Source organism: Podarcis liolepis (genome assembly GCF_965112155.1).
Source record: "Podarcis liolepis genome assembly, chromosome: 2".
NCBI classification, from domain to species: domain Eukaryota; kingdom Metazoa; phylum Chordata; class Lepidosauria; order Squamata; family Lacertidae; genus Podarcis; species Podarcis liolepis.
This window is the reverse complement of record NC_139555.1, coordinates 69344475-69371298: the sequence shown is the minus strand read 5'-3', so window position 1 is coordinate 69371298 and position 26824 is coordinate 69344475. Positions and strand designations below refer to the sequence as shown.

General features: G+C 45.5%; 3 protein-coding genes and 1 long non-coding RNA gene across 5 annotated transcripts; 1 reads left to right on the top strand and 3 right to left on the bottom strand.

Annotated features, from left to right (window-relative positions):
- Positions 1 to 54: 54 nt before the first annotated feature.
- On the top strand, positions 55 to 2191 carry LOC310699929. The gene is made up of 2 exons (XR_014522314.1): positions 55 to 158; positions 1597 to 2191. It is a non-coding gene; the product is annotated as an uncharacterized lncRNA (long non-coding RNA).
- On the bottom strand, positions 1801 to 8358 carry TMED9 (transmembrane p24 trafficking protein 9). Of its 2 annotated transcripts, none has more exons than XR_014522283.1 (5): positions 8055 to 8305; positions 7638 to 7738; positions 6530 to 6655; positions 5398 to 6394; positions 1801 to 5026 (listed from the first exon to the last, which is right to left on the bottom strand). XR_014522283.1 is itself a non-coding variant. In XM_083488544.1 (5 exons), the coding sequence occupies exons 1-5, from the start codon at positions 8206 to 8208 to the stop codon at positions 4661 to 4663; spliced, it is 678 nt and encodes a 225-aa protein (XP_083344670.1). In that variant the 5' UTR covers positions 8209 to 8358; the 3' UTR covers positions 1801 to 4660. The 2 variants fall into 2 exon arrangements, 1 of the variants encoding a protein (XP_083344670.1); XM_083488544.1 differs by having other exon boundaries at positions 1801 to 4810; positions 6248 to 6394; positions 8055 to 8358.
- A 2676-nt stretch (positions 8359 to 11034) lies between these two features.
- LMAN2 (lectin, mannose binding 2) lies at positions 11035 to 18115 on the bottom strand. The gene is made up of 8 exons (XM_083488536.1): positions 17785 to 18115; positions 17122 to 17240; positions 16877 to 16994; positions 16019 to 16098; positions 14958 to 15119; positions 14323 to 14437; positions 13958 to 14077; positions 11035 to 11994 (listed from the first exon to the last, which is right to left on the bottom strand). Exons 1-8 carry the CDS (start codon positions 17972 to 17974, stop codon positions 11834 to 11836), a joined length of 1065 nt encoding a protein of 354 aa, XP_083344662.1. The 5' UTR covers positions 17975 to 18115; the 3' UTR covers positions 11035 to 11833.
- Positions 18116 to 19171: 1056 nt separating this feature from the next.
- On the bottom strand, positions 19172 to 26082 carry LOC310699889 (ADP-ribosylation factor-like protein 3). The gene is made up of 6 exons (XM_083488556.1): positions 25089 to 26082; positions 23865 to 24008; positions 23323 to 23439; positions 22477 to 22527; positions 21750 to 21935; positions 19172 to 21610 (listed from the first exon to the last, which is right to left on the bottom strand). Exons 1-6 carry the CDS (start codon positions 25104 to 25106, stop codon positions 21563 to 21565), a joined length of 564 nt encoding a protein of 187 aa, XP_083344682.1. The 5' UTR covers positions 25107 to 26082; the 3' UTR covers positions 19172 to 21562.
- Between the last annotated feature and the right edge of the window lie 742 nt (positions 26083 to 26824).

Sequence of the window (26824 nt, the reverse complement as noted above, 5' to 3'; positions counted from 1 at the left end):
GCCTAACACTCGTTCCTACACGAGGACAGCTACTCCGAGGAACCGCAGATTCGCCGGTTTCCCGGCAGAGGTGGACCACATAGAAAAAATAGAGGAGGAGGAAAACGAGACAGTAGATCTCAGTGGTATCAGGCAGCTTATGGGGAGCTTCTAGACCAGTGTTTCCCAACCTTTTTTGGGCAAAGGCACACTTGTTTCATGAAAAAAATCTCGAGGCACACCACCATTACAGCCCTGTGACGTCAGCGCGCAGCGCCACACCGGGAGGGACATGAATTGCTAGCAAATTACATAATCACCTCCTTGAGGGCTGGCTCATCTTCTCCGAAGGCAGAACCCCATTAATTAACAGGACAGACTCACACCATAGCCAAGATGAGGGGGGGAAACCTCAGTCATGCACAGTCATGCACATGTGGGGGCTAAATGAGGACGAAGACCGGGCAGAGAGCAGGGTTCAAATCACCCCACCTGGCCAGGACAATCCCCGAGTGCTCCCTTGGGCAACTCGCCTGACCCACCTCGCAGGGCTGTTGTTGCGAGGATAACACGGGGAGAACCACGCGCGCCCCCGGGAGCTCCTTGGAGGAGAAAGCGGGCGATGAATGCAATGCACGAAATATATGAGAGGCGACCAGGTTTTGCAGGTGAGGGGCCCCCGCCAGCCTCCGCTTCCAACACCCGGCGCAACGACGCCGAAGTTTCCCCCCGGGCTCGGGGAGCAGCGCTGCTCCCCCCCGGCTCCCCTTCGCCCTCCCGGCTCTCTCTGCCGCCCACTGGGGACCCCCCTCACCTGCCAAGTCCGGAGCGCCGGTGGAAGTTGCATGCATGCATGCAGGGCGCCGCGTTGCCATTGCATTGCACTGCACTCCATGCAACGCCTGCACGCATGCATTGCCTTGCACGCCCGCCAAGGGGTCTCCCCGTGGTCCGATGCGTCCCCTCCAGCGCGGATGCAGCATTGCAAAAATAACCCCCCCCCCGACGCAGCCCTACCTGGGGGGCAGCCTCCGCCTCCGCCGCTCCGCCTCCGCGGGGATCCCCGGGCTCCATCCTGCCGCCTGATCTCCGCGGGGGCACAGGCAGGCTGCGCGGGGTCTGCGCGGAAGAGCCCCTGCCCGCCCGGCCACCGCCGCCGCGCTCATTCCATGGCCGGGAGAAGAGCGCTTCAAACAAAACGCCCGGCCCGCCAGGCCACGCTGGGAAACGTAGTTTGCGCACCCTGCGCGGGCGCGGAGCCCAAGGGCGAGGGGACTACGGATCCCGGCAGCCCCCGTGCCGGGGACGGAGGGGGAGAGGCCGGGTGCAGGGATGGAGGGACAGGTGGGCGAGCGAGTGAGTGGCAGCCGCCAAGCCTTGGCCGAGAGCCAGGAAGGGCCTCCCCGGAGGAGGAGGAGGAGGAGGAGGGAGGCGCAGAGCGGGAGGGAGGGAGGGAACCCCAGGGGTCATCTAGTGACGGCGCCCCAATCGAAAATTTGACTTTTTTTAAAAAAAAATCTTTCGCATTTTTTAATTTTTCCCGCGGCACACCAGGCAACATCTCGCGGCACACTAGTGTGCCGCGGAACAGTGGTTGGGAAACACTGTTCTAGACAGTCCAGAATGAGCAAATGAATTAACGAAGTTGGGGTGAGATGAAGCATGTAATATGACTAGTTTTTGTGAAAATATATTTTTTTTAAAACTTGTAGTTGGCAACAAAGTATTGATACCCTATTACCAAAACTCTTGTGTACATGCATTTTGGGACTTCTGAAGAAAGTGTAAGATCTCAACATGAAATAAAGTTAGCAGTCATTGTTAGAAGGAAATACCATCTTTATTGACTTCTCTCTCATTTGCTTTACAGTAGCAACCAGGGCTAAAATAGCCACAATACAAAAAAAAAGTATGCGCCACTCATTAAAACTGGTCCTTCATCCATAAAGCTTTAGTTGTTTAATCTCCTACATAAAAGCTTGAATTCCTACACTGCAGTATCTAAAATTGTCACCCCATTAAGTTGTCTTAGTTGGTCACAGCAGAGTGTAAGAAACAGGCAACTTTACTTCTTTCACAGGAGCACAGTCAAGGTGGCTTTAGGGAAGTTGGGATCTTAGACCACTTCAACTGGATGGTGTAGTCAGTGGCACAAACACAGACCACTGCAAATATCACAAACCTGGGAAACTAAACAAAAACAAAAACGAAAAACTCAGATGAAAGAGACCCTTTCCAACAAACCCGGTTCCAATAGAAGGACACCAGCATTCACTCATCTAGTGCAGCAATCTTCATTCATTCTACAGCAGGTCTGGGAACCTTGGGCGGAACCTTTGATACTGAACTACAGGTCCCATCAGCTGCAAACAGCATGGCTAATGGCCAGGGATGATGGGAGCTGTAGTTCAGCATCATTTGGAGAGCCAAAGGTTCCCCACACCTAGTCTAGAATATGCTTTCCTATGCTCTCAACTGTTTTCTTTTTTAAGACAGATATTGGCACAGTCATGAAGCTTTATAATTAAACCCAGTTTAATGCCCTCAAAGAATTATTCTGAACATCTTCAGCACTTCAATGTTTAGCAAGTTCTGCTATCTGAAAATCAAAACAGTGCAGGCCAGAGCAGTATGTCTGGCTCAGAACTCCTTAGCAACTTGAGGACATTCACAAGTATCTCAGCAATATACCACCACCACCCTTTTGTAAATCTAATAACACAACATATTCAAAGCAGCAAGGGGGGAAAACCATTAAATTTTAGAAATTAAAAGGCTGGTGCCATTTGAATTGCAGAAGTCACTGCAGTTGTTCCCTTGCCTCTAGTAAACAATTCTGGTTTTTGTATGGCAACAAAAAAAAATCCCTTTCACATTTAGGGAAGTGTACACTTGTCTCTACTTTCATGTAAAATCAGTATGGTAATTGTGAAGCCAAAGCTGAACAAAGAATATGCTACCCTTTTAAGTTTTCTGCTCAGCCATCATGACACACAAAATATGAGCTTCAGACCTCTATAGCAAAAAGAAGGCATGGAGATGTGCTGCTGTGATGGGAATTTAACCATATATGCACTTTCTCTGTCTCCAATGTGTCTCCTAAAAAATCCATCTCAGATACGCCAAGCCAACACAGCCACTTCTCCAAAGGCTTAGTCACCAGTAACATTTACAAACAAAAGACACTGGACATCACTTAAATAGTCTACATACGGTGGCTAGGTCACCCATAGTGATATTGGCCTGAGAACAAGCTGCATGCCTCCCAACACACATGATCCTTACCCCTCTCATGCACCCAAATTGGGGTTCGTTACAACAGTTTCTCATAACATCCAAACTTAGGCTTAAGTGCTGCAGCTCACAAGTGTTATGTTTCCATTCCTAACAAGCACGATGTAAGTGTCCAAGCTGGGTGCAATGAAGGGAGGAGAAGGGGAAGGAAGAGTGTATGGGCACATGGTTCAATCTTAGGCCAATAATCCATGGTTGACCAGTTCAAAATTAGTCTCATTGAGATTTAACAATCTTTTTGGTTCTCCCCCTAGTTTAAATGTAACAGTCTTCTGGGTCTCCTCCCTCCCAAATAGCAATCTCTAACTTGATAGGGGAGGGGTCATGAGAAGATGCTTCAATAATTTTGGAATTATAATCAAACCATATGAATTTGTTGGATGTCCATAAATGTATTTAGCAAAACAAACCCCTAGGAGACCTGGACTGTAAAGTTCCTTGGGAAAGGAATTCTATTGAAACCAGCAGGGTTTGCTTCCAAGTAAATGGGAGTTATGATTGGGCTGGTGGAACAGCTGGAAAAAGCAAGTCAGCACATGTTCCTGCTGCAAGAACAGCAGTGCAGAACCAAGCTTACAACCAATATGCTCACATTTGTAAGAAAATGAGGCATCTGATCTGCCAGAAGAATAGTGGTTGTGTATATACAGGAAAAGCCAATTTAATTCTAGCAAGCTACAGAGGAAGATATAAATCAAGTAAAGTTCAATACTTGGCTATCCTCAGTTAATAGCCCAATTATTATCACATATCCCAACACATACATACAGAGTGTCTCAATATTATTCCACCAATCCCACAGCAGTTAATCCCAAAATCATTCAATATCCCATTCACATTAAGAATATACAGGACAGGAGAACTGCAGGCAGAGCTTCCAGGTCTTCTTATTCAGTGCTTTTCTTCAAAGCAACATACTGGCGGCATCAAGAAGTCAGAGCTAGTAAAAATACAGCAGGGCTCAAAACTGGCATCAGTTTCTTGGCTTTGTCATTTGTGACGCTGGCTGGGGAAAAAGGTCCTGGGTGCCCTTGGGAAGAGTTGATTTTTGATGGACACTCTTAGGCAAGAGAAAATCCCCTCCCCCCCACAGGCTCCTCACACAGAACATGAGTGACAGTGAGGGAGGGCAGGTCTGGGTTGTCTGGAGAGAACACAGTGCCTTAAGAGGCAAAGCTGCTGCCCTGGAACCACAGCAGGCTGAGATGTTGGCAGGGAGGAAGAGAGATGGAAGGACAGAGGCAGAGAGAGGTAGATGGCCTGGACAACAACCAGTCTGGTAGAAGAAGACTGAGGAGAGGAGAAGCACCCGTGCAGGCACTGAAGAACTGGGAATGGCTCCTGTGGGAACTGCAGGCCTTTTGCTGATCTCAAACCACACTTTTTTTTATACCAGCTTCTTGGCCTCAAAGAAACTTTTAAGATGCCTCATCTGCCAGACTCCAATGGCTACAAGAATGAGGGTCTGGACAATGGACCACCAGAGAACCCGCTGGTTTGTGCTCTCACTAGTTTGCCGGAAGCGCTCCTCTCGCCACTGAGGAAAAAAGAAGAGGAGAAAACAGTTTATGAGTAGGAAAGGGGAGAGGATTCATCAAAAGCTAAAAGGATACTTTTTTAGCATGAATTGGGGGAACAGCTGACTCTGGAAACCAAAGTTTGGCCACAGTCATACTACACATTTAAAGTACTATGATACCATATTAAACAGCCATGGCTTAATCCAAAGAATTCTGGGAGTTTATTAAGGGTGCTTAGTTTGAATTATGGTGCTGGAGGAGACTCTTGAGAGTCCCATGGACTGCAAGAAGATCAAACCTATCCATTCTTAAGGAAATCAGCCCTGAATGCTCACTAGGAGGACAGATTGTGAAGCTGAGGCTCCAATACTTGGGCCACCTCATGAGAAGAGAAGACTCCCTGGAAAACACCCTGATGTTGGGAAAGATGGAGGGCACAAGGAGAAGGGGATGACAGAGGACGAGATGGTTGGAGTGTTCTCGAAGCTACCAGCATGAGTTTGACCCAACTGCGGGAGGCGGTGGAAGACAGAAGTGCCTGGCGTGCTCTGGTCCATGGGGTCACGAAGAGTCGGACACGACTAAACAACAACTTTAAGGGTGCTGAGGGTTGTAGGAGGCCTCTATTCCCCTCACACCGCTACAATTCCCACAAATCCCTATGAAGTGGGATTGCTTGTTAAATCACTTCAGGAATTGCAGCTCTGTGAGGGGAATGGGTCTCCTATAACTTTCAGCACCCTTAACAGCCTATTGTTCGGGGACTTTTTGGGAGAAGCCATGACTGTTTAAAGTGGTATCACAGTGCTTTAATTGTATTGTATGAATGTGGCTGAAGTCTACCTTCCGCAAATAGCACAACCTTAACTAATAAGGGTGCATATTCCCTATTGTATTACCCTTTAGAAAGAAGCCCTCTTCTCCACGTGAGAACTGTGCGATGTAAGCATGTAAGCAGACCACTTCCTTTCCCAGCCTTATTATACAGAGAACATTACTGGAGACCAGCTGAGAACCTCTTTGGAAGCTACCCATGCCAAGACAGACTAGTTGTCCATCTAGGCTGGTACAGTCTACTCTGATTGGCTGGCGCTGTCTAGGGTCTCAGGAGGAAATGCCTTCTCCATCATCTGCTGCCAGAGTCTTTTAACTGGAGGCATCAGAAAGTGAACATGGACCTTTGGCATATGAAGCAGGTGCTCTGCCATTGAAGTACAGAGCTGGATTCAACCAAGATGTTGCACTAGTAGAAGCCAGCACAGTGAGTCCCACTAGCACACTGGGACTTCCCCCACCATCCCTGTCCTCTCAAATTGGGTTGCAGGAATCCCCAGAGTAGTGCACGGAGGGAGGAGAGAGTAGATTGTTCCATTTGGCAAGCGGAAAAAATTGCGAAGCTGGAACTATCACCTTAACATGACATTAAATTTCACCCACAGTCCCCCTTTTTTTACCCGCTGGTAGTTCTGCTCTTTCTGGATCTGTTCAATCTGCTCTAGGAGCTGGCGTACACGTAGCTGCAGCTCACTCAACTTGTCTTTGGCTGCAATCTCAGCATAGTCGTTGGCATGTTCCCCAACCTGGATATCGAGGTGGACCCTCTGCAATGAAATTCAAAACATCAACAGTGAAAACTTGGGCCTGAAGATACCCACCAAAGCATGATGCTTCAGGAGCTGGCTTGTCAAGTCAAATGAACCCAAACACAAATCTTCCCTTTGCATGAATCCTCTTACCAGCATGCCCCCCGCAAAAAGGGAAAACTTTGTGGAATTAGAATGTAGGCAGATCTGATGTTCCCCAGGTGTGTGTGAAGTAAAGGTGAATCTGCCCTCTGACCCATACTGTCGAGACAACACCACCTACAGAACAGAAGGGAATGTAACGTATGAGTCAACCAAACATACCAAAACCATTTTGATACCAGGGTTCACACAGCCATAATCAGTTAAATTAGGAAACACTGAGAATTTGTAGTACTAGTATTTTAGGTTGATTACACAGATGCTTCTGTAATACTCTGCTCTGTATAATTAAAAACTATTAAGATTTCTATTGTGTACCTGAAGTCTTCTGGATAAAGTCTTCAAGCTGCATCTATTCCACCATGATATATTGCCTGTTCTACATACAATAATATAGCAACATGATACACTGCCAGTTCTGCAGGCCATGAAGCCAACATCTGTAGCTCCAACAGGTGTGTGCTGAGTGGTTTTCCACAGCAAAAGGCCATGACAACAAATCAACAGCATGGAGTTTGAGATCCACATTGTTATCTCTCAACAGTCATGCACCCAGACTCTTCTTTGGGGATGAAAGAGGTGGTCTGCAAATTATCCAAAGCTGTTCACAAAACACTGATGTAGTGAGCTCAACGTACTAGTCTTATTACCACACAAAAGGGCACAAGGAACCAAAAATACAACCCTGCTTCTTCGTATCTAGTCAAGTCTGGGGTGCCAACTTGAATAAAATATTGGGGAGGCCCAGGTAAGCCCTACCCTGCATAATCAATCACAATAGGCAGCACATGCACACCATTTAAATGGCAATGCCCATGGGGGCCCCTGACTCCCTCAATTATTGTATTGGAGAGGCCGAAGGGACCTTGGCCCCTAGAAGTTGGCTCCTATGGGTGAAATACTTGTGTATCAGCACATTAGACAACAGACCAGGAGAATACAATCAAAATAATGGCCCATAGGAGATCAAGATCAGAAAAGGAAAGACCCTTTTCTCTATACTTCTGAGCAGAAATAGTCTGTGGTTACACCATACACCTGAGACACACATCTGCCCTCAGAGCAACAGAGCACGTGGGCTTCTTCTGTGTCCGTATACCTTTTCATCAGGGTCCTTCACTTCCACAAACATGCCCAGGCCAGGAGTAGCCGGAAGGTACTCTTCCCGTTGCTTATCAAACAGCTGCGTCCGGTAATTCCCTGTGATATAGAAACGGAATAGGATGAGGGGAAAGTTGGCCGCCCAAACAGTTAAATAACTTAATTTCCCAGCTGAATCTCCATCACCATCTGCTATACACAGGTAAATCTCCTCCCGTGTTCCCATCTCACCCACAGTTTCATTGCCCAACTCTCTTCCCGATCGGCAGCCCCTCAAAAGCCTTTAATACCAGCAGCCCCCCCAGTTCATTGCGCCCCAGATCCACCCCTCGTTACCTTTCCCGGGCCATGAACCCGACCCCCCCCCAGCTACCGCCCCTTTCCCCGCTCTCCCCTCCGCCCCCGCCAGACGCACCGATGACCATGGTCTCGTCGGGGATCTCCTCGATGAAGCACTTGCGCTCCGTCTCGCCCAGGTGGAAGTAGAGGCCCCAGCCGGGCGAGGCGAGGCCGGCCAGCAGCAGCAAGAGCCGCAAGAGCACCGACGGGCTGCGCACGGGAGCCGCCATCACGCCGCGCCTGCGTCCCGCCTCTCCTCTGCTTCTCGAGCCACGTAATCGCTCCTGCCGGGAGGGCTGAGCAGCCGCGCGGCCTTCAGGAGGCAAGACTACAACTCCCAGCAGCCCTCGGGAAGGAAGCGGCCCGTTCGCTGGAGAACCTCCCCTCTCCTGCAGGAGAGGTGCTGGTGTGCCATTGGTCAGAAGCGAAGGCGTATGTCGCGGGGCCGGGGATCTGTGCCTTGCCAGGTGTTTTTTTTAATATATATAAAAAATTATGCTTTTCAGGTTTATACATTTCACTAATTTTACAAACATTTTAATATTTCAAAACTTGACTTCCTCCCCCTCTTTCTACGGTTCCCTAAATTTATTTTTTATATCTTCTGCATATCCAAATTAGCTTAATTTGCTCATTTATTCATCTACTTTAAATATACACTGTACTCTTATAAAACTGCAGGTTATTACAATAATCCTGCCAGTCTTGCCAGATGTTTTGGACTATAATGCCCATCGTCCCTGGCCACGTGGGTTATGCTGGCAGAGGACTGGTGCGGGTTCCAGCATTTGGAAAGTATCACCTGGCTAGCGGCATCCCGTCTCCCTTAGCGCCTCCAAACCCCTTTAGACACTGCTGTCCTAGAATATGCCTCACACTCTCTCCCTGACTTCTGGAACAGAAACTGCTGCAGCCAGAGCACAAGCCTGACCTAGTTTCTCAAGTATTGGGAGTGCAGAAACCCAGTTCAAAATGCACTGAAGGTGTGATAACAGGAATGGCCTGGATTTTCTGTCTTGGTCAGATCACACCTGGAGCACTATGTCCACTTCTGGGCACCCCAATTTACAAAAGATGTTGACTAGCTGGAACATGTGCAGAGGAGGGTGGCCAAGATGGTCAAGGGTCTGCAAAGCAAGCCTTACAAGGAATGGTGGAGGGAGTTGGGTATGTTTAGTCTAGTAAAGAGGAAACCAAGAGGAGATATGATTAGCTACCTTCAAATATCTCAAGGGCTGTCACATGGAAGATGGAGCAAGCTTGTTTTTTCCTGCTCGGGAATGTAGGGCTTGAACCAATGGATTCAAGTTACAAGAAAGGCAATTCCAACTATGTAGCATTAGGAAGAGCTTTCTGTGGTAAGAGTTGTTTTACAGTGGAATAGATGACCCCAGGTGACGGACTCTCCTTCACTGGTTTTTTAAGTAGAGGTTGGATGAGCATCCATCATGGATACTTTAGTTGAGATTCCTGTATTGCAAGGGGTCCAACTAAGATGCCCCTTGGGGTCTCTTCCAACTCTACAATTCCATGATTCTAAGAGCAAGGACAGAGGTGGGCAGACGTGTGTCAGCAGGCTCCTTCTATGCCAGCCTTTAAATATCTGCTGAAAGCTTTTATATTGAGCCAGGCCAATGCAAACAGTTAAGAGTACACTCCACACAATTATTATTAATTACATTTGCATACCACCCTATACTGATAGATCTCAGGGTGATTCACAACATATCACAGTAGTTCACAACATGGTCTACTCTTGTTTGTTTTTAATTTTTTGGCTTTAAACTTTTTATGATTTGACTGGTTTTATATTTTTATAAACCACTTTGATATATTTTTATGATACAGAGGTATATAAGTATTTTCACAAATCAGATATCATTGCCCAGTGGAAAGTTGTTATCATTATACTTATCATACTTTCAGGCTTCAGAGAAGAACATATTCCTTCCATCTGCCCTGCTAAGAAGCCACCTGCATCTGGTCTTCCCTCAACTATTACCTAATGGCAACAATACTGTCACCTACCTAAACCAGGCTTCCTCAACCTCGGCCCTCCATGTTTTTGGCCTACAACTCCCATGATCCCTAGCTAGCAGGACCAGTGTTCAGGGATAATGGGAATTGTAGTCTCAAAACATCTGGAGGGCCGAGGTTAAGGAAGCCTGACCTAAACTGTTTCCATCATAGCTGAACTATAACTTTAAGAACTGATGTATGAGTGTGTTTTCCTCCTCCCTTTTCATATTTTTTCCTTGCGCATCATGTCTTAGATTATAAGACTAAAAGCCTGGATTACCTTAAAAGTGCTCTTCAGAAGCTCCTCTTTTAGAAACACCTGCCTGGCTGTAGTAAAAGACACTGACAAGAGTGTAGGGCCAACAGCAGAAGAGCCTTCCATAGCACAGAAATAAGCAGCTGGCAGCATTTGTGTATACACATGCACTCACTTTATCATTTATTTACTTAAATCATTTTACAGTGGTACCTCAGGTTAAGTACTTAATTCGTTCCAGAGGTCCATACTTAACCTGAAACTGTTCTTAACCTGAAGCACCACTTTAGCTAATGGGGCCTCCTGCTGCCACCGCGCCGCTGGAGCATGATTTCTGTTCTCATCCTGAAGCAAAGTTCTTAACCTGAAGTACTATTTCTGCGTTAGCGGAGTCTGTAACCTGAAGCGTATGTAACCTGAGGTACCACTGTAGTCTTGTTCTTTAAGGTAAAGTGATCTATGTTAAGTAACCTCCAACTTTTCCAATTATTAAACATGAACAATGCTTAGCTTACTTACTAAGTTGAGAAGTGAGCAAAAAGATTGCAAATCTTTCTGCACCTAAAAATGCAGTTAAGAAATAAGGCTCCTTTTCTTACTGAACTCCTTACACACCTACATTTTTAATAATTCACTGAAAATAATTCACCACCTGCAGTGTGAAGTGATACATACCAAGTCCAACATGAGCCCAAGCCACAAGGCTACATCACATTAAAGGCCCCATTAACCCACCATTCTTACTCATACTCCATAAAATTAAGACAAACAGCAGCTGAGGTCAGTTTTCCACTTTTATTTCACACACCCTCTCTTTCACCCATCATCTTGCAGATCCACACGCAGCTATGTGGCTATGGCAAGGTCCCACCACCAGAACCACCTAGTTCAGAAGTTTAATGCGATGATTCAGAGCAGGACCTGAATGTCTGTGACCAAATTTTGGCATATACTCCACAGTAACTGGAAAAAATCAAGTTCCCACTCTCTCAGACCAATGCAATCACAGGTTCCATCACCAAAATGGGGGGGGGGGGGGGAAGAGATCACATTTGATAGTCACCAGTTGTTTTGGTGTAAATTAGTCTCACTTTCAGCAGTAGAGAAAGAGCTGGTACTAAAAGGAAGTACCAGGGCCAGTGAGATTACAAAATACATTCAGTTCAAAACATCCACCTTGAAGGCGGCTTACGGGCAAGAAAATTGCTGCCAGCAGTTAGCAGGACTCCGGACATATTGCCCTGTTAGAGAAACATCAGCACATACTAGCTGGGATGCAGAGTCATGCCCCACAGAGGAGGAAACCCACCTCTAACCACAGTTCTTCCCCCCCCCTTTTAAAAAAAGGTGTTAAAGAGGGGCTGACGGCTCTGAATAGTATTCAGAAAGAGAGAAAAGGTGCTCCCCCTACCTTCCTGATTGTTCTGACATATGTTGTGCTGCCAGGTGGGGGGAAAAGATATGAAAATAATCCGTGTATTTCTCTGAAAGAGCCTTTTCGAAGCCAGAGTCTATACAATTCTCCCTCCCCCCTGTAAAAAATATTCCCAAATGCCCAGAATGTGGGCTTGCTTCCCCCTCTAGTAAAATCGCTTGTTCCGCTCCTGGCGTTTCTGGAAGACCACGGCTCCCACCACGGCACAAACAATGATGCCAAGCAGAGAACACAGGAGCAAGAGGAACACCTTCCAACCCGTCAAGGGCCCGCTGCGGAAGTTTCCTGTCGGGTCATCCACGTTATCTAAAGGAGAGGAGGTGGGAAAGAGAAGTAGAGAGAGAGATTTTACAACAACACACATCACACTCTCAGGCTAGACAGGAAATGGGTTAATACAATCCCTAAGAATCAGCGGTTGAAATTTGCCAGGAGCCAGGCGCATTTTGCACCTGGCTATTGACCACTTGTGACCAAGTGAAGATGCCCAGGTGCCAGAATGGTACCTGACATCTCTCATCATCTGGTGGTGCATGCCTGAGGATCTTGGATCTTGACTGTTTTCACACACTAACAACACAACCTGCGTTGCTATATTTTATCTGCACAATCAGAATGAATTTTAAGAACCGAAAAGTCATATTGAAAAATACGAATCTCAAGCCACCTGGCCCCAAAATGCCAACAAGGCATTCTATTTTGGTGAATGTAACCCTAGTATTAGAAGCCATTTGGTGCCTAGTTTATATATCTGAGATTCTAGCACTGCCAAGAATGTACAGTGTGTGTAGGGAAAAGAGGAGAAGGCATGCCACCTGTCTTCAAATATTGCTCTGTTCCACCCTCAGCTGTCTTGCATTGAGCAGGAAGGCCTGAAAAGGGGCTTCTAAGCATATTTGGCTGAATGTACTTGGAAATCTCCCTGTGATCAGCTACCCTGCGTTATCAAGGTTCCTGATCACAAGAATGCTTCTAAGTATGTTCAGACAACAGTAATAAAATGACATTCTCAGTGGTGCAGCCACAGAGGCAGACTGGTTGGCATTAACCCATGACAGGGCCTTTTCATTGGTGGCTACTAATTTGTGGAATGTCCTCTCTAGTGAGGTGAGCCATTCACTAGGAATTTGAAAACATTCCTGTGTGTCCAGGCATTTAGTAACTGAAGAATACTGCTCTTGGCAACTCTGATACAATAGGATGAAATAATGTTTTTAACTGTAACTGCTTTTAGAATCCCCACCCCCAATTGTGGATATGTTTACCACCCTGGGGAGAGAGGGTGGGATAGAAATATAATAAAATAATAAAAATAAATTTTAAACTTCCTTCATATCTTTACACTCATGGATGGTGGAGAGATGGGGATCACTGGGGTATGGATGGCACATGCATACCTATACACATTTTAAAGTATTTTTTTTAATCAATTCCAACTTTTATTATTATTACTTAATTAAATTTCTATACCTCCCTCCATCCAAGGATCACAGGACAGTTTACAATATTAAACACAAAAATACATAAGAAACTAGCAAACCAAGCAATAACCCCCACCTACAGTTTAAAAGGACATAGATTGGCTAATTAGCCAAAGGCCTGGGAGAAGAGGAATGTTTTTGCCTGGTCCTAAATATATTCAAGAAGGCACCAGGCAAGCCTCCCTGAGGAGAGCATTCCACAGGAGGGGAGCCACTAAAGAAAAGGCCTGTTCTCATGCTGTCACCCTCTGGACCTCTTGTGCTTCCAGCATGCACCATAGCATATTTCTTTACAAAATACACATTGTTTGAATGCAGGAACAGGATTACAGATTGTCAAAATTCTGAGCTGCAGAAGAGAGCTTCTGGAGAATTATACCCAGAATTAAATTCAAGCCAGCGACATGATACAGATTGTATGCCTATTCAAGTAAACACATTTTACAACAATCCCAGCTTGGGACCTTCCGATTACAAATGTTCCTAACACATGAACAAATATTTACACAGAGGATTTAACTGAATTCGGAAGGACATAAATACTAGAACGTATGTTTAGGATTATAGCTGTCATTGCACTGGGATTCCTAAGTTCTCCCTCGTAAAAGGGATCAAGATTTTCATTTCAGTCTACCGCTTCAAGCTAATCAAGGGTCAAGCACAGCTCCATGAAAGTGAACGATGACCATTTAGCATCCCCTGAAGAGATATGGGGATGCTTCCTCACACGAGGGAGCGATCTCCCGTTTGCTTCATGAGCATTCAAAGCAAAAGGACTAAGAACTCACCTTTTGGTGACTTGAGAAGGCTGACACTAGGCTCAATTTTTGTCCAGTCAATGTTTTCTTCCTCTGGTGGATGTTCTACCATCAGCTGAAATAACTTCATTGAGATGATGTCATGATTGTCTAGGAAACAAAGACATCAAGTTGCAATGTGGTAGTACAGCTTATTTAAAATGCCATCTCTTAGAGAAAGAAGACTTTTTTTTAATAAAGAAGCTATTAATTCAGGAAGTTGATTTAAGATCTCATAGTACCCAGTTCAATAGTACAAATGTATTGTCTTTACTTTACCTAAAAATGGCTCTATTTTACCTATAACAGATCTAGGCAACAGAGCCAATTCCACCTTTTTGGCAAGCAGCCCTTACCAGATAGATCGCCTGTACCAGCAGAAGCCCCAAAGAAGTAACCAGTGGGCAGGCGGACTCCAGCAACATCAAAGCAATTTTTCCATTCATTTTTGTCTTCCACGTCAGTCATCACCTGCAAAATAAGTGACATCTTGGATGCGAAGAACAATCCAAATTTCACTCTCCCAACCACATAAAAAACCTTACAAGCACACTAGAGCTTCAATTCTGAGGAAGAGAAATTAACCATACCATACTATATTGTCTAGACAATCTGTTCTATATTTTGTATCTTGCTACCTTCCCCAAACTGGACCTCTCCAAATGTCGTGGATTACAGCTTTCATCATCCTTGACCATTGACTACCCCAACAACACCTACTGGAAGCTGCTTTGCAGGCATTGTTGATTCCCATTGCATAGCTTTTCCCAAACACCCAACTAGGTGGTTGTCAGGCACTTGAAAACCACTGTACAATGCATTTTGCAAACTCAATTCTTGGTACTTCCAAATGATTGAAAGGCGAGTTGTCAAAATTGGCCCACAGAGTTGCGGGAGAAAGATATGAATCTGGTCCACTGGGACAAAAAGGTTCCCCACCTAAGGCAACCCATGAAGAATGCAATTCAACATAGTACCCCAGCCAACTTACTGTCAGACGTCCCCGGGAGTAACGGATAGCCAAAAAAGTGTCATGGTTCCGATTACGAATGTCAGCTGTGCAGCCTGCCAGCTCTGTCCAGCGACCATCTTTGCTATGGTCGTATGTCAGGGATCCATTGTTCACCATGGCAGAGATGTATGGAAACACACGCTGCACAATAAAAGTAGCATGGTTTTAAATCTTCTGCATGTAGCTCTTAATAAATAAAATAATAATAAAATAATAATAATAATAATAATAATAATAATTATTATTATTATTATTATTATTATTATTATTATTATTATTATTTATTATTTGTACCCTGCCCATCTGGCTGGGTTTCCCCAGCCACTCTGGGCAGCTTCCATAGAAACCAAAAATACAGTAAAATATCACAGATTAAAAACTTCCCTGAACAGGGCTGCCTTAAGATGTCTTCTAAATGTCAGGTAGTTATTTACTGCTTTGACATCTGATGGGAGGGCGTTCCACAGGGCAGGCGCCACTACCGAGAAGGCCCTCTGCCTGGTTCCCTGTAGCTTTGCTTCTCGCAATGAGGGAACTGCCAGAAGGCCCTCGGCGCTGGACCTCAGCGTCCAGGCAGAACGATGGGGGTGGAGACACTCCTTCAGGTATACTGGGCCGAGGCCGTTTAGGGCTTTAAAGGTCAACACCAGCACTTACCCTAAATACTTGTGAAGCAAACATATATGCATATGGAAGCTCCACTTGTCAGTGAGACAATTCCAGTTAGTTGATATTAAACCCCATAAAGTTGTACCTTGGATCCCAAACGCATTGCGAGTCAAACATTTTGGCTTCCGAATGCAGCAAACCCAGAAATGAATATTCCAGTTTGGAAAAGTTCTTTGGAACTCGAATGTCCTACACAGCTTCTGATTGGCTGCAGGAGCTTCCTGCAGCCAATCGGAAACCACGCCTTGGTTTCCGAACGTTTTGGAAGTCAAATGGACTTCTGAAAGGAATTCCATTCAACTTCCGAGGTACAACTGTACTTGGCTTGCAAGTACAAGCAACCCTCAAAGCCAGTGTGTGTCATTACTTACCTCTGTAGCTTCATCATTTGGGTAAGTGTCCAGGAAGATGGCCAGTCCATGAAAGTTATCTTTGCTGCCATAGACAGGGCCTGAGCAGGACAAAGCAGAGTATGGTGACTAGAACTGCATCCTTGCACCACTGAACAACATAATCCAGCCTAGCAGAACTCTACAGATTAATCTGTAGAGAGCATCATTACTTCCATACAGTTTGAAGCACTTGATTGTTGCCAGCAAACATTGTAAGAAAGGTTGTATTATTTTCAAACATTCTGCACAAAGAATATAACTATGATGAATGTCCCCCAACTTCTCGAACAGCAGCTTTTCTACTATGGCACATGCATTATCTCCTATAGAAACATGTCAAGTATGTAAGAATTTAGATCTAGTTGTGAAACAACAATAAAGCATTTGCACACACATTCTCAAGCAACGATGAGCTGATATGTAATTAAGAATTCCCAGAAGACCATGCAGCAGTGCTCACCCAACATTCTTAAGAGCTTACTATGAAGGCCTAGTTTTCACTGAGATGGCAAACCTGTCTGGGCTGTGCCACTACAGTCCGCAGGTAGGATAGGAGCTCACATGACTGAATGTTTCTCCATTTAAAAACATCCCTCTACACAAATATATATGGGAATAGGCATAAGGCTGCAATTCCATATATATATATATATGTATATATATATATATATATATATGGGAATAAATATCACTGGACTCAGAAGGACTTGCTGCACCTTATAATGCTATGCTAATTTAAGCAACTTAGCTCAGAAACTATCCACTTATAACTGCATTTGGGGGCCCAGAATTCATCACAGTGGGATACCACCCTGACTATTCAACCCACTTCAGTACCTGCAGTAAGGCGCTCCCGAGTATACCACAGAGCAAAACCATCTCCGTGCAGATTTTTCTTGCCTATTCCATGGATCTTGAAATGGACATGGAGCTCCCAATCCTTTAGGAAGCAGGGCTAGAAGACAGAATATAGTATCCCTAAGCACTTTTGAGAATGATTCACACTTTGGGTATGGTTAAGTAGGCACGATCACTGCTAGTCTCATCCCACTACCACTTTTTCCATGCAGAAGCACACTCACCACTCGGTTCCAGATTGAACCCTCCTTACTGCGCTCATCAGGGGTCAATCGAACATACTGGCTGGTCAGCATTGTACTCCCCTGGAAATCCCAGAGGGGCATTGAACTGGAGCCAACCCCTAAAACAAAGAAGATACCATGGAAACCAGAACTTACAGACTAGGCACAAAACCACCACCTCACAAAAATGATGGGAACTGTGTTCAGTTGTTCTCCCCATTCTTTGGCCATGAATAATCAGCATAAACTGATTATTCATGGCAACTTGATGGACATGACTGTACTAATTTATAATATATTATTTACCAGGCAACTGGGGCTTTCCTCTGGATCTGTGTATTACACAAACCACAGCCTCCAATCGACCCCCGCCCTGCCCCTCCTGGCCTTCAAACTGAAGGGGCTGTCCTGGGCACAGAAAGGTCCCGCCTGGTTATTTATGAGGGTCCTTCAAGAATGTGTGCAAAACGAATAGTACTGTCTCCGCGGCCCTTTGGTTTTCCTCTCTACTTCCTGAAGTGTCAAAACCAAGTCTTCCCCTTGGCCCAACGCGACCTGAACGTTAACCAGGGGCAGCCAGGATGCAGAAAGGCTCGAGAAAGGCGGGCGAGAAGGAAGGGGCGGAAGAGTCGGGGGGCAGCAGCCCCTGCCCACCCCACGCACCCTGGTAAGGCTTGATAAGCGAGTGCTCTCTTTTCAGGTGCTCGCTGTTGCCGTCTGTGAGCTCCGCAGCCCCTCGAGGCACCGACACGGCCAGGAGGAGCTGGAGGAAGAGCACGGGCGGCAGCGCCATGGAGGCCGCCGACCCCCGCAGGCACCTCGCGGATCCACCGCCTCCGCGACCCACGACCATCCTACTCCCTCCTGCCCTTCTTCTTCCTGCTTCCGGTCGACCCTTCGCCCGGAGGTAAAAAGGAAAGGGAACCAAGGCAACCAAAACTATCGACGTCGGAAACTCTCCGGTCTCTGTAGGCCGGAACTCCGCCCCCCAGCGGCTGTAGAGATAGGAAAAGTGAAGAGTGAAACGTATCCTCCTGCTACCGCATTCCGGGGTTCTAAGAGCGCAACGTGTCGGCTTGCGAGTGGTTGGAGCGGGGCAGTTAGAAGTCACTCCTCCTCCTCTGCTGCCCCCACCCCGGAAACATCAGGCGCTGCACTGCTCGTTCTCAGCCTCAGCAGTACCTGATGGGGGTTGTTAGCAATGGACTACCTAGCAAGGTGGTTGTGAGCTGTTTCTCGGCCGACTTCTTCCCTCCGCTTCCCTCCTGGTTGAGTAAGGGAATAACACTGAAATGAGGAGTGGGTGGTTCTAAAGCCTGCTTAGAGCTCCAGGGCAATCCTCAGGGATGCCCCACCCGCAGCTTCATTTCCTAGCACAGCTGTTCACGAGGACAACCAAAGCAACTTCCAGGCCCCCAGCCCAGTGAGAAGCCGTAAAAGGGTCTTGGGAATGCCTACCACTCAATAACTCGTGTCTTCTCTAACACCTTGCTCAACTTTAAACTAGACTCTCTGTATTTTGGGTTCTTGTTTTTTTGGTTTTTTTAAGGAGAGGCTCTTCTAAGGCAGGAGGGGGTGTCTCTCCCTCCCTTAAGGAAGCATTTAACATCTCCTGTCAAACAAGACAACTCCCCTCTCAAAGATATGTGTCAAAACCACAAGTGGTGGGGCTCGCATCTTGTCAGAATCCTAGATCTAGCCACAATCCTCTCCAAAGGAGCCAACTCTTAAGAGGCCCCTGATCTTCTCAGTAACTGAATGTGGCATCCAGGTCCAAAGGAATACAAGTGACTTCATCCACAAACTGGAGGACAGGCTGAGTCCTCCTAATTTGGTTTGCTCTTTTTTCACAACTTAGATTGGCTGACCATCCAAACAACATTGCTTTGCATCCGGCACTGAGCTACATGTGACTGTGCCTCTTTTGTTGTTCCAATAGGATGCTAATGTATTGTTGCACACCACCCAAATCTCCGAGAGTTGCGAGATTCCAGGCACTTACCCAGGGTTTGTGTTTCGTTTTGGGAATGAGGCAGATTAAAGACTGTGGTGCCTTTAGGGTATACAGTTTATTTACACATATATACAGCCTGAGCCTACAAAGGAGGGGTTCACAGCATTAACATCCCAAAAGGCTCTTGTTTCTCCCATAGCCACAGCCTTGGAGTTTACAGACATCCAACATTGCTCTGTCTCTCTGTCTTCTCCCAGCTTGCTGCTTTACTCTCTAACTCACATCACTGCAACTCAGGTCTAAACTTTGGCTTCATCCTTTTAACTAACCACATGCTGGGGGGGTACTCATGTGCCGTCTCACACAGAGCCCCTTTCCTTTGTTTCCCTTAATGGCCCATCACCCAGGCTATCACCTCAGCCAGGAAGCCAGCTTGGCTTATATTTTAACACTTGCTGGATCCAAGGGATAGAAGGAACTCACATACAGTCTACTTCCTCCCCAATCAAACTCATAACAGTATGTATCTATGTGCCTTTCCCTTGGTTAGTTTTGAACTGTCCTCATTTCATGGTCTTTTCAGCTAGAAGTTGATTTGACACTAGTACTTTACTTAACTACACAAGGCATTACTTAACTACAGTCAGCTGGAAGCAGAAATAAAAATTATGGTTCCACACAGCACTTGACATAGTGCTATATTGTCCATAAAAATCTGGCAAGATCCTATTGTATCTTCACTTAGAGGGACGTTCCCCTGCAACTGTACCTTTAATGAATAGGTTTCTCCCTGCCACTTTCTTTTAAAATAGCCAATTAGTTGCTTCTTGTTCTCTAGTAGCAGGGGCCCAGAGAACTTACCCTTAATTAGTTCCCGTTCCTTTAAATGGCTTTAATTGATTTCCTTTTTTGAAGCCACAGCAATTTCTTCTTCTAATTATTGGTACAATTACAATAGCAGAATAAAAAAGTAAAATGTAACAAGCTATTGCTTGGACAGCAATTAAAGCTCCTTTCCAGGAAACAAGAACTGACTAATTAAGGGCTAACAACACAATCATAATCACGTCTACAAAGAAATATGTCCTATTGAATTTAGTGTGTTTTACTTCCAGGAATTCCTTGGCCAGGAGTGAGCAAGAGCAACTAGCCATTTTCAAATGAGCAAGGAGTAATCTATTGACTAAATGGATGATAGCCCTTAGAACCCTCAGGGATATTGTAGTTCCATTAGTGCAGGAACTGCATTTTGAGAGAAAAAAATATCACTACAAACCAGGAATGGAAAAAGATGGAACACAGAAAACCCTGATGTGCAATGGGTTGGCACTAGTGATAACACCATAAAAACAGAGTTTGCTTGATGTACAATCAAAGAAAATGGCTAGTGTGGAAACAACCAGAGTCCCCTGCATTTGATCTGTGTATCCTGGTATTGAAGACAAACAACTCCAATATAGCAGTGAGAAAGATGTCCCAGTTAACCCATCTTTTGAACCACCAATTCAGAAATTACCAGCCTAGAGGCTACAGGCCACTTCATCGAAACAAAATTGCCCCTGTTATGGCTCCACCTCTGGACAGGGTCTGATGGGAGTTCCTAAATGAGAAGGAGCATATTCACATTTAGGGTGTGCAATCTTTGCCCCTGCTTTCCCCTACAAAGATCTTCATGGGTAGATAAAAGTTTGGCAGGGTGGTGCTTTTGTTTTCCAGTCCAGAGAAGTGGACAGTCTAATTTTTCTCTGTCTTTTGTTGGATGCTCAGGAATCACACATAGTTCCAGCCCACAATTTTCAGGGATTATTTTCTGCCGCAGCTCTTCCAGGTCAGTTCTACAGGAGAGGGTATTAACATGGGAAAAAATGTTTTCCCTTGAGATCTGTGTGCCTGGCTTGTTTCCTGTGGATTTTGTGGCCCAGTTAGGAATGAAGGAAATTGTAAAGCTATTTAGCCTTAGAGAACCTTTGCTGTCATCAGTAAATGCAAAAGGGAATGTAAATAGAAGTGCAAGGCTGGAAGCTGTAGAATTCATTCATGGAGTCCAGTGATGGCCAAGTGCAAATGTTTTGTATGCTTATTTGAAAGTAATGGGTGTATCTAGTACATTAGTAAGGTGAGCTTATCATACCAAGTTGTTTGCAGAGTCAATAGTCAGTATCTGTCCAGTGAGAATATGGATCTTTTGCTTTAAGTTCATTTTCACCATTTTGTGACATGATCACAATTATAGTTCCAGGATGATTTTCAAAAATCTAGTATTGCATCCCTTATTACAGTATGCTTGCAGGAGGAGATTTACTTATTAGGTCAGATATTTCAGAAAACTCAGGAAATCATTTCAGTTCAACATCCTTTCTCATCTTTGAATCTTGGGCCAGGTCCTGATGGTACCTTCTGCTATGAACTTTTGTGCACCACTAAGACTGAGGCTGTGGCCTCTGGGGATTCTGTAGAGATGAAAATCCATTCCTGTGCTCAGCATTTTCATTTTTTCCGACTTGTGATCTCGCTGCAAATCCAGTTCATCCCATCCTAGGTAGATAAAAGAGAGACAGTGATTGGCAGCACTTTCTGGGCTCTGATTCCAGCCATGAGCATCTCCCTTTCCCATTCCCTACAGAACTTCATGATGTGCCACGTTATCTCACAGACCCAACACACCCCTTCATACCTGAATGCCTTCACCAGATAGGGCTGAACAAGCTTGGATTTGCCATGGCCGGTCTCGGTATGTGTGCAGGTTGAGCCCTTCAGCAATCTCTGCTGCGGGGGATGCTGTTGCTAGGTCCTGCTTGTTAGCAAACACCAACAATGGGACACCCGTGAGATTCTCATCTTCCACTAGTTCGGACAACTCCTGCAAAAGATAAAGAGAACGCAGTGGATTCTGAACAGGCTCATTGTTTGAAGTTACATAAAGACCCACCCAGAGGAGGTTATATTGCTAGCTGTGGCATTCAGGCACAAATTGTCATCACCTCTACCTAGAACTAGTACTTGTAATGTACTCTGTTTCACAAACTCCTTTTTTGAATGGTAAACCCAGAGGGGTAGGGCCTTGTCCTTCAAGGGATGTGTCATAGCTGTTCCTTGTTAACTGCTATGAGCACAGGGTAGCCGTCTGATGGTGGTGGTGGTCATAATCCAGTTGATTCTCCCATGATCCCTACCTTCTGGGCCCATTAAGCTAAAGGGGGTAAGGAGAAGGAGATGTGAGGTTAAGACACCAAGCAAGCAACCTGAACGATGGGTCTACTTCTAGACTCTGCTATTATTTGACAACATTTTCACCCCTCACAACACTCATTCCCAGGTGTGCAGTTCTCCACAGTCCAGATTACCAAATTCCTGTCATAGGTAGAATTATGGGATTGGAGGAGGTAAACTGTCTGTCCTACCTGCCCAGTCTCCTCAAAGCGTTTCTGGTCAGCACTGTCAATAACATAGATCTGCAACGAGGAAAAGAAGGGAATCATTTACAGCCCAGCATTATTCTTTTGGTCCCAGCTCCTCTTACCAGCTCCTAAAGCTTTTTGGTTCTTTTAAGGCAGCCCCAAGACATCTTGCTTTTTAAGGTATGAAATCCAAATGGTGCCCTACCCACCCCCTCCACACATTGCGGCTGTAGAAGTATAATAATAAAGTAAATAAAATAACAGACAGTTAGTTGTCCTCTGATAATACCTTCTAAATTCTGGAATCTGAGGCCGGTCAGCTGGCACTGCCTAAGGCCTTCCAGATTGGTGGTTCCATTGCATGTGCATCATGTCATTGATACAATAATAACACATGAGAGGTGGATTTATGCTTGAGCATTCACACATCATTCCGCTTTATTTGTTGTTCTGTGATGCTTGCTCAGTGCTACCACACTATCGCCACCTGGAGGCGAATGTTTGCATTACAACAGAACAAAAGTAGGACCAAAAAACCACACCAAATCTGGAACATTTGTAGCATGAAAAGTTAAAGGCTTTCAGCTATGGGACATGTATCGATTGGAAACAAAGCAGTATATCCACCCCAAAACTTTTGCAGATGTAACAGTATTGAACATGGGATCGTGTGCAGCCATCCCCTGTTCCCATACCATGATGAACACAAGCTGTCATGAATGTACAGTGAAAAGGCTGTTTGAAGGACCCTGGATATTAGGGCTAGCCTTGCCTTAATTTGGTAACTTGTGTGGTTCCGGCAGACAAATTTCTACAAAGGCAGTTTTAGGGGCTGAGCCCCACACTCACCAGAAGGTCTGTGCTGCCCAGGTACTTCTTCCAATAGGCCCGGATCGCCCGCTGCCCTCCTATGTCCCAGACATTGAGCTTGAAGCCATGAGAGTGGACACTTTTGATGTTGAATCCCTACACAAAAGGAATCAGAAGAGGTGGGTAGGGGAGAGGCATAGTAGGGGCCGCATGCTTCCTATGCCGAAGAATCCCCACCCTGTTGCTCTGCTGCAAACTACATACACAGAATTTGCATGGGGCCCAGTTGGTGACAAGAACATAAAAGCAACTCCTTTTCCCTCGTCCCAATGCAATGTCTTAGCTACAAGGCTTGCCTGAAAAGCACAGGGGATGGGTTGCTCCGAGAGAGCCAAGGTGCTATTGCTGGTGTGTCTGAGCTCCGCACTGTGGGGATGAGAGGAGCGTAACAGCAGGGGGTTGGTTAGGATCCTGACTGCCAATCTGCTCCACTGACTTTATGTAACTGGTTATCCAATTCCTCCTTGCCGCACACCCCATCCCAATCCCTCGGTGCTGATCTCCTTTGCCGCTGTGCTTACCTGTGTGGGAGTAATGGTGCTGACTTCTTCCGATGCCAGGCTCTTGAGCAAAGTAGTCTTTCCGGCATTGTCCAGCCCGAGGAGGACAATTCGCAACTCCTGCTCTTCAGAGCCTTTAAGCTTCTGGATGACAGAGAGAAGGCCCTAGGCGCAAAAGCAGCATTTACTGGCTGGGATCTTTATTCTAGCTGTTGCCTCCTAGAGAGGGCCCACCATGTTTTTAGAGCCTTCATCCTTAGACAGTCACTTGATTTTACCCACCAGGCTTCAGAGCTGACAATGGGGCCATTTTACCAGCTTCAGAGAAACATCTCAAAGTTCAGCTTTCTCAATTTGTGATGATGATCATTATGTAATGTTTTATTATGTTTTTATGTAAGTTGCTTGAGAATGTGTGGGCAACCCAGTCAGATGGATGGGGAACAAATAAAATAACAACAAAAACAATTCATATACCATTCACAACAACAACAATTTATATACTATCCTTTATCAAGGCTATGTAGAACATTAAAAATACTTTATAGAACATCAGTGATAAAAACATAATAAAAAGCATACTGACAGCCCAATAATAAAATAGTCATCATAATAACAGTCAGCTCCCCCACACTTTCACAGGCCTTAGATTATTTAATAGCCATGTTTTGACCACCCTCATTTTCCCTGCTCCTCTCACACATGAAGGGTCCCACCAGCCTCCACCATGGGCACCAGGGTTGCATTCTGCAGCTTCTGGTTACCATTCCATTTGTGTTGTGTTGAGAGGTTGAGTGCTGTTGCTCATGTAGCCAAAATGGTGCCATCCATGAACAAAAGGGAGATTATTGGCAGGAACCTCAAGGTTTACAGAAGTACCGGAAATATTTTGGAATTGGTGATGGAGATCCCCAAAACAGCCCAGTGAGGACAGATGGTGCAGCAGGCACAGAATTCTGGCTGACTTTCGGTAGGGGTTGGGGGGGGGGGGACAGGCAAGGGAGGAACAGAAGGGAATATTGCCGTGGGAGGCATGGCTGACTGAAACAGTAAACAGCCGCAACACATTGTTGCAGCCCCCATGTTGCAGATATGAAGTGTAGATAGTAATCATGGCGGGTCTGTAGAACCAGTTCTGGGGAGCAGACTGATAGCAAGTCCTGCCAGAGAGTAGATGCCAAAAGAGTCATTCTGTGAATGCTAACCCCCCCCCCAGTATTTGTTACAGGATCAGAATTCACTCACCTTTTGCACTTCACCCATGGTCAGGCTCTCTACATCCTCTGCAGAGCCAGCCGTGGAAGCGCTCTAGGCTGGTAGCTGGGTCCCCACTGCGTGACTGACATGCCTCACTCCAGCTGGGGGAAGGAAGAGGATTAGGACTCCAGAATTAGCTTGTGTTTCTCAATTTACCCAGGGTGTTTAGTAATACCCTAGGTAAATCCCCCTACTGCCAGCTGTCGCCCTGGCTTGACCCAGTCCACTCCTGAAGCTCCAGGCAAAAGATGCCTGTCTGCCCAACCAGATTTGAACATGTAACAAGGTGCTTGAGTATTTTTGGTTAGCATCTTAGTTTACGCAGTTCAGGGTGGAAATTTTCTCTGTCTGGGTGTCTTGATGGTCTGACGAGGTTGCTCAGGTCCTCCCCGCTCCAACCCAAAGGAATGGTAGGCCCAGCAGTGGAAGAAAACGTGGTGTGGAATCTAAGGCTGCAGACTTCACCACACATGATTTAATGCATATTTAAAGTACATGGAATCCCCTAAAGAATCTTGGGAACTGTAGTTTGATAAGGGTGTTGGGAATTGAAGCTCTGTGAGGAATAAACTACAGTTCCCATGATTCTTTGGAGGAAGCTGTGTGCTTTAAATGTATGGTGTATATGCACCCTTGGTTGGATAGTGTTCTTGAAGCTACCAGCATGAGTTTGACCAAACTGTGGGAGGCAGTGGAAGACAGAAGTGCCTGGCGTGCTCTGGTCCATGGGGTCACGAAGAGTCAGACACGACTAAACAACAACAACAACAGTATGCACCCTTGGTTCAATTACTATATAGGATTTCCTGCAGCCCTTTCCTCGTCTTGCTTGAAAAAACCGCTCTTGCTGCGGCCTGTGTTTTGTTAGCTCAAAAATGGAAAACGAGCAAGGTCCCAACTAAAGAAGAATGGCAACTTAAGCTGACAGAATATGCACAGCTTGCAGACTTAACAAATAGAATGAGAAAACAAGAACATACGTTTAGAGAAGATTGGAAAATGTTTATTGAACTGTACGTGGGGGTAAATTGTATACACTTGAAAATGTTGGCAGCATTAAGATAAATTCAACAGTATAAATAAGTTTTGATGGATGTAATAATGGAATACTGAATGGTTTAGTTTTTGTAAATGCAGGGATTTATGATATGCAAAATGAACCATGGAAAGAGAAGGGAAGTCATTGATATTTTAAGGATGCTTAAATGAGTATTTTAAATTGTAAAACAGAAAATTTACACACACACACATATGGGGGGGGGGGAGAGAAAAAACACTTGTTTTCATTTTTTAATGTTAACCAGAGCCATTTTAAGGTTTTATGGGGCTGCTTTTCTTGGAAGGCGCACTCCTCATAGATATATTGCAATACTAATTATTGTGAGACTGCTGAAGATAGTGAAAAACCAAGGAGCAAGATTCCCACTAGACCCACCAGAAGAAAATGTAAGGCATTCCACTTTTTCCTCAAAATAATTTTTTTGTCACATGTACTTTATGTTCCTGCCTTCCACAGCCAACCACCCTCCATGCATCTCTGAATTCATGTAATTGCACGAAAGGCAATTTGATCCAGCTTTCATTTGAATAAATTTACTGGGCTCTCTGAACTTGTAGGCCCATTGTAGGAGTATTCTAACCAACAGGGAGTCTGAAATCCCATTGCTTAATGGGATGCAATGGCTACTTGGCATTGTTCTTTAAGAAAAAGTTTCAAGACAGAC

What these genes read in the sequence shown, in the direction of transcription:
- LOC310699889 (XM_083488556.1), bottom strand. An exon ending in GCACCATTACTCCCACACAG is followed by an intron (nt 23,440 to 23,864) that starts GTAAGCACAGCG and finishes CCTTTTGTGTAG; the next exon opens with GGATTCAACATCAAAAGTGT. An exon ending in TGGGCAGCACAGACCTTCTG is followed by an intron (nt 22,528 to 23,322) that starts GTGAGTGTGGGG and finishes TCCTCGTTGCAG; the next exon opens with ATCTATGTTATTGACAGTGC.
- TMED9 (XM_083488544.1), bottom strand. Translation starts at nt 8,208, where the DNA reads ATGGCGGCTCCCGTGCGCAGCCCGTCGGTGCTCTTGCGGCTCTTGCTG. An exon ending in TGAAGGACCCTGATGAAAAG is followed by an intron (nt 6,656 to 7,637) that starts GTATACGGACAC and finishes TCTGTTCTGTAG; the next exon opens with GTGGTGTTGTCTCGACAGTA. An exon ending in AAGAGCAGAACTACCAGCGG is followed by an intron (nt 4,811 to 6,247) that starts GTAAAAAAAGGG and finishes TTTTTTCCTCAG; the next exon opens with TGGCGAGAGGAGCGCTTCCG.
- LMAN2 (XM_083488536.1), bottom strand. Translation starts at nt 17,974, where the DNA reads ATGGTCGTGGGTCGCGGAGGCGGTGGATCCGCGAGGTGCCTGCGGGGG. An exon ending in GCTTATCAAGCCTTACCAGG is followed by an intron (nt 17,241 to 17,784) that starts GTGCGTGGGGTG and finishes TCTTTGTTTTAG; the next exon opens with GGGTTGGCTCCAGTTCAATG. An exon ending in TCGGGAGCGCCTTACTGCAG is followed by an intron (nt 16,099 to 16,876) that starts GTACTGAAGTGG and finishes TGTCCTGCTCAG; the next exon opens with GCCCTGTCTATGGCAGCAAA.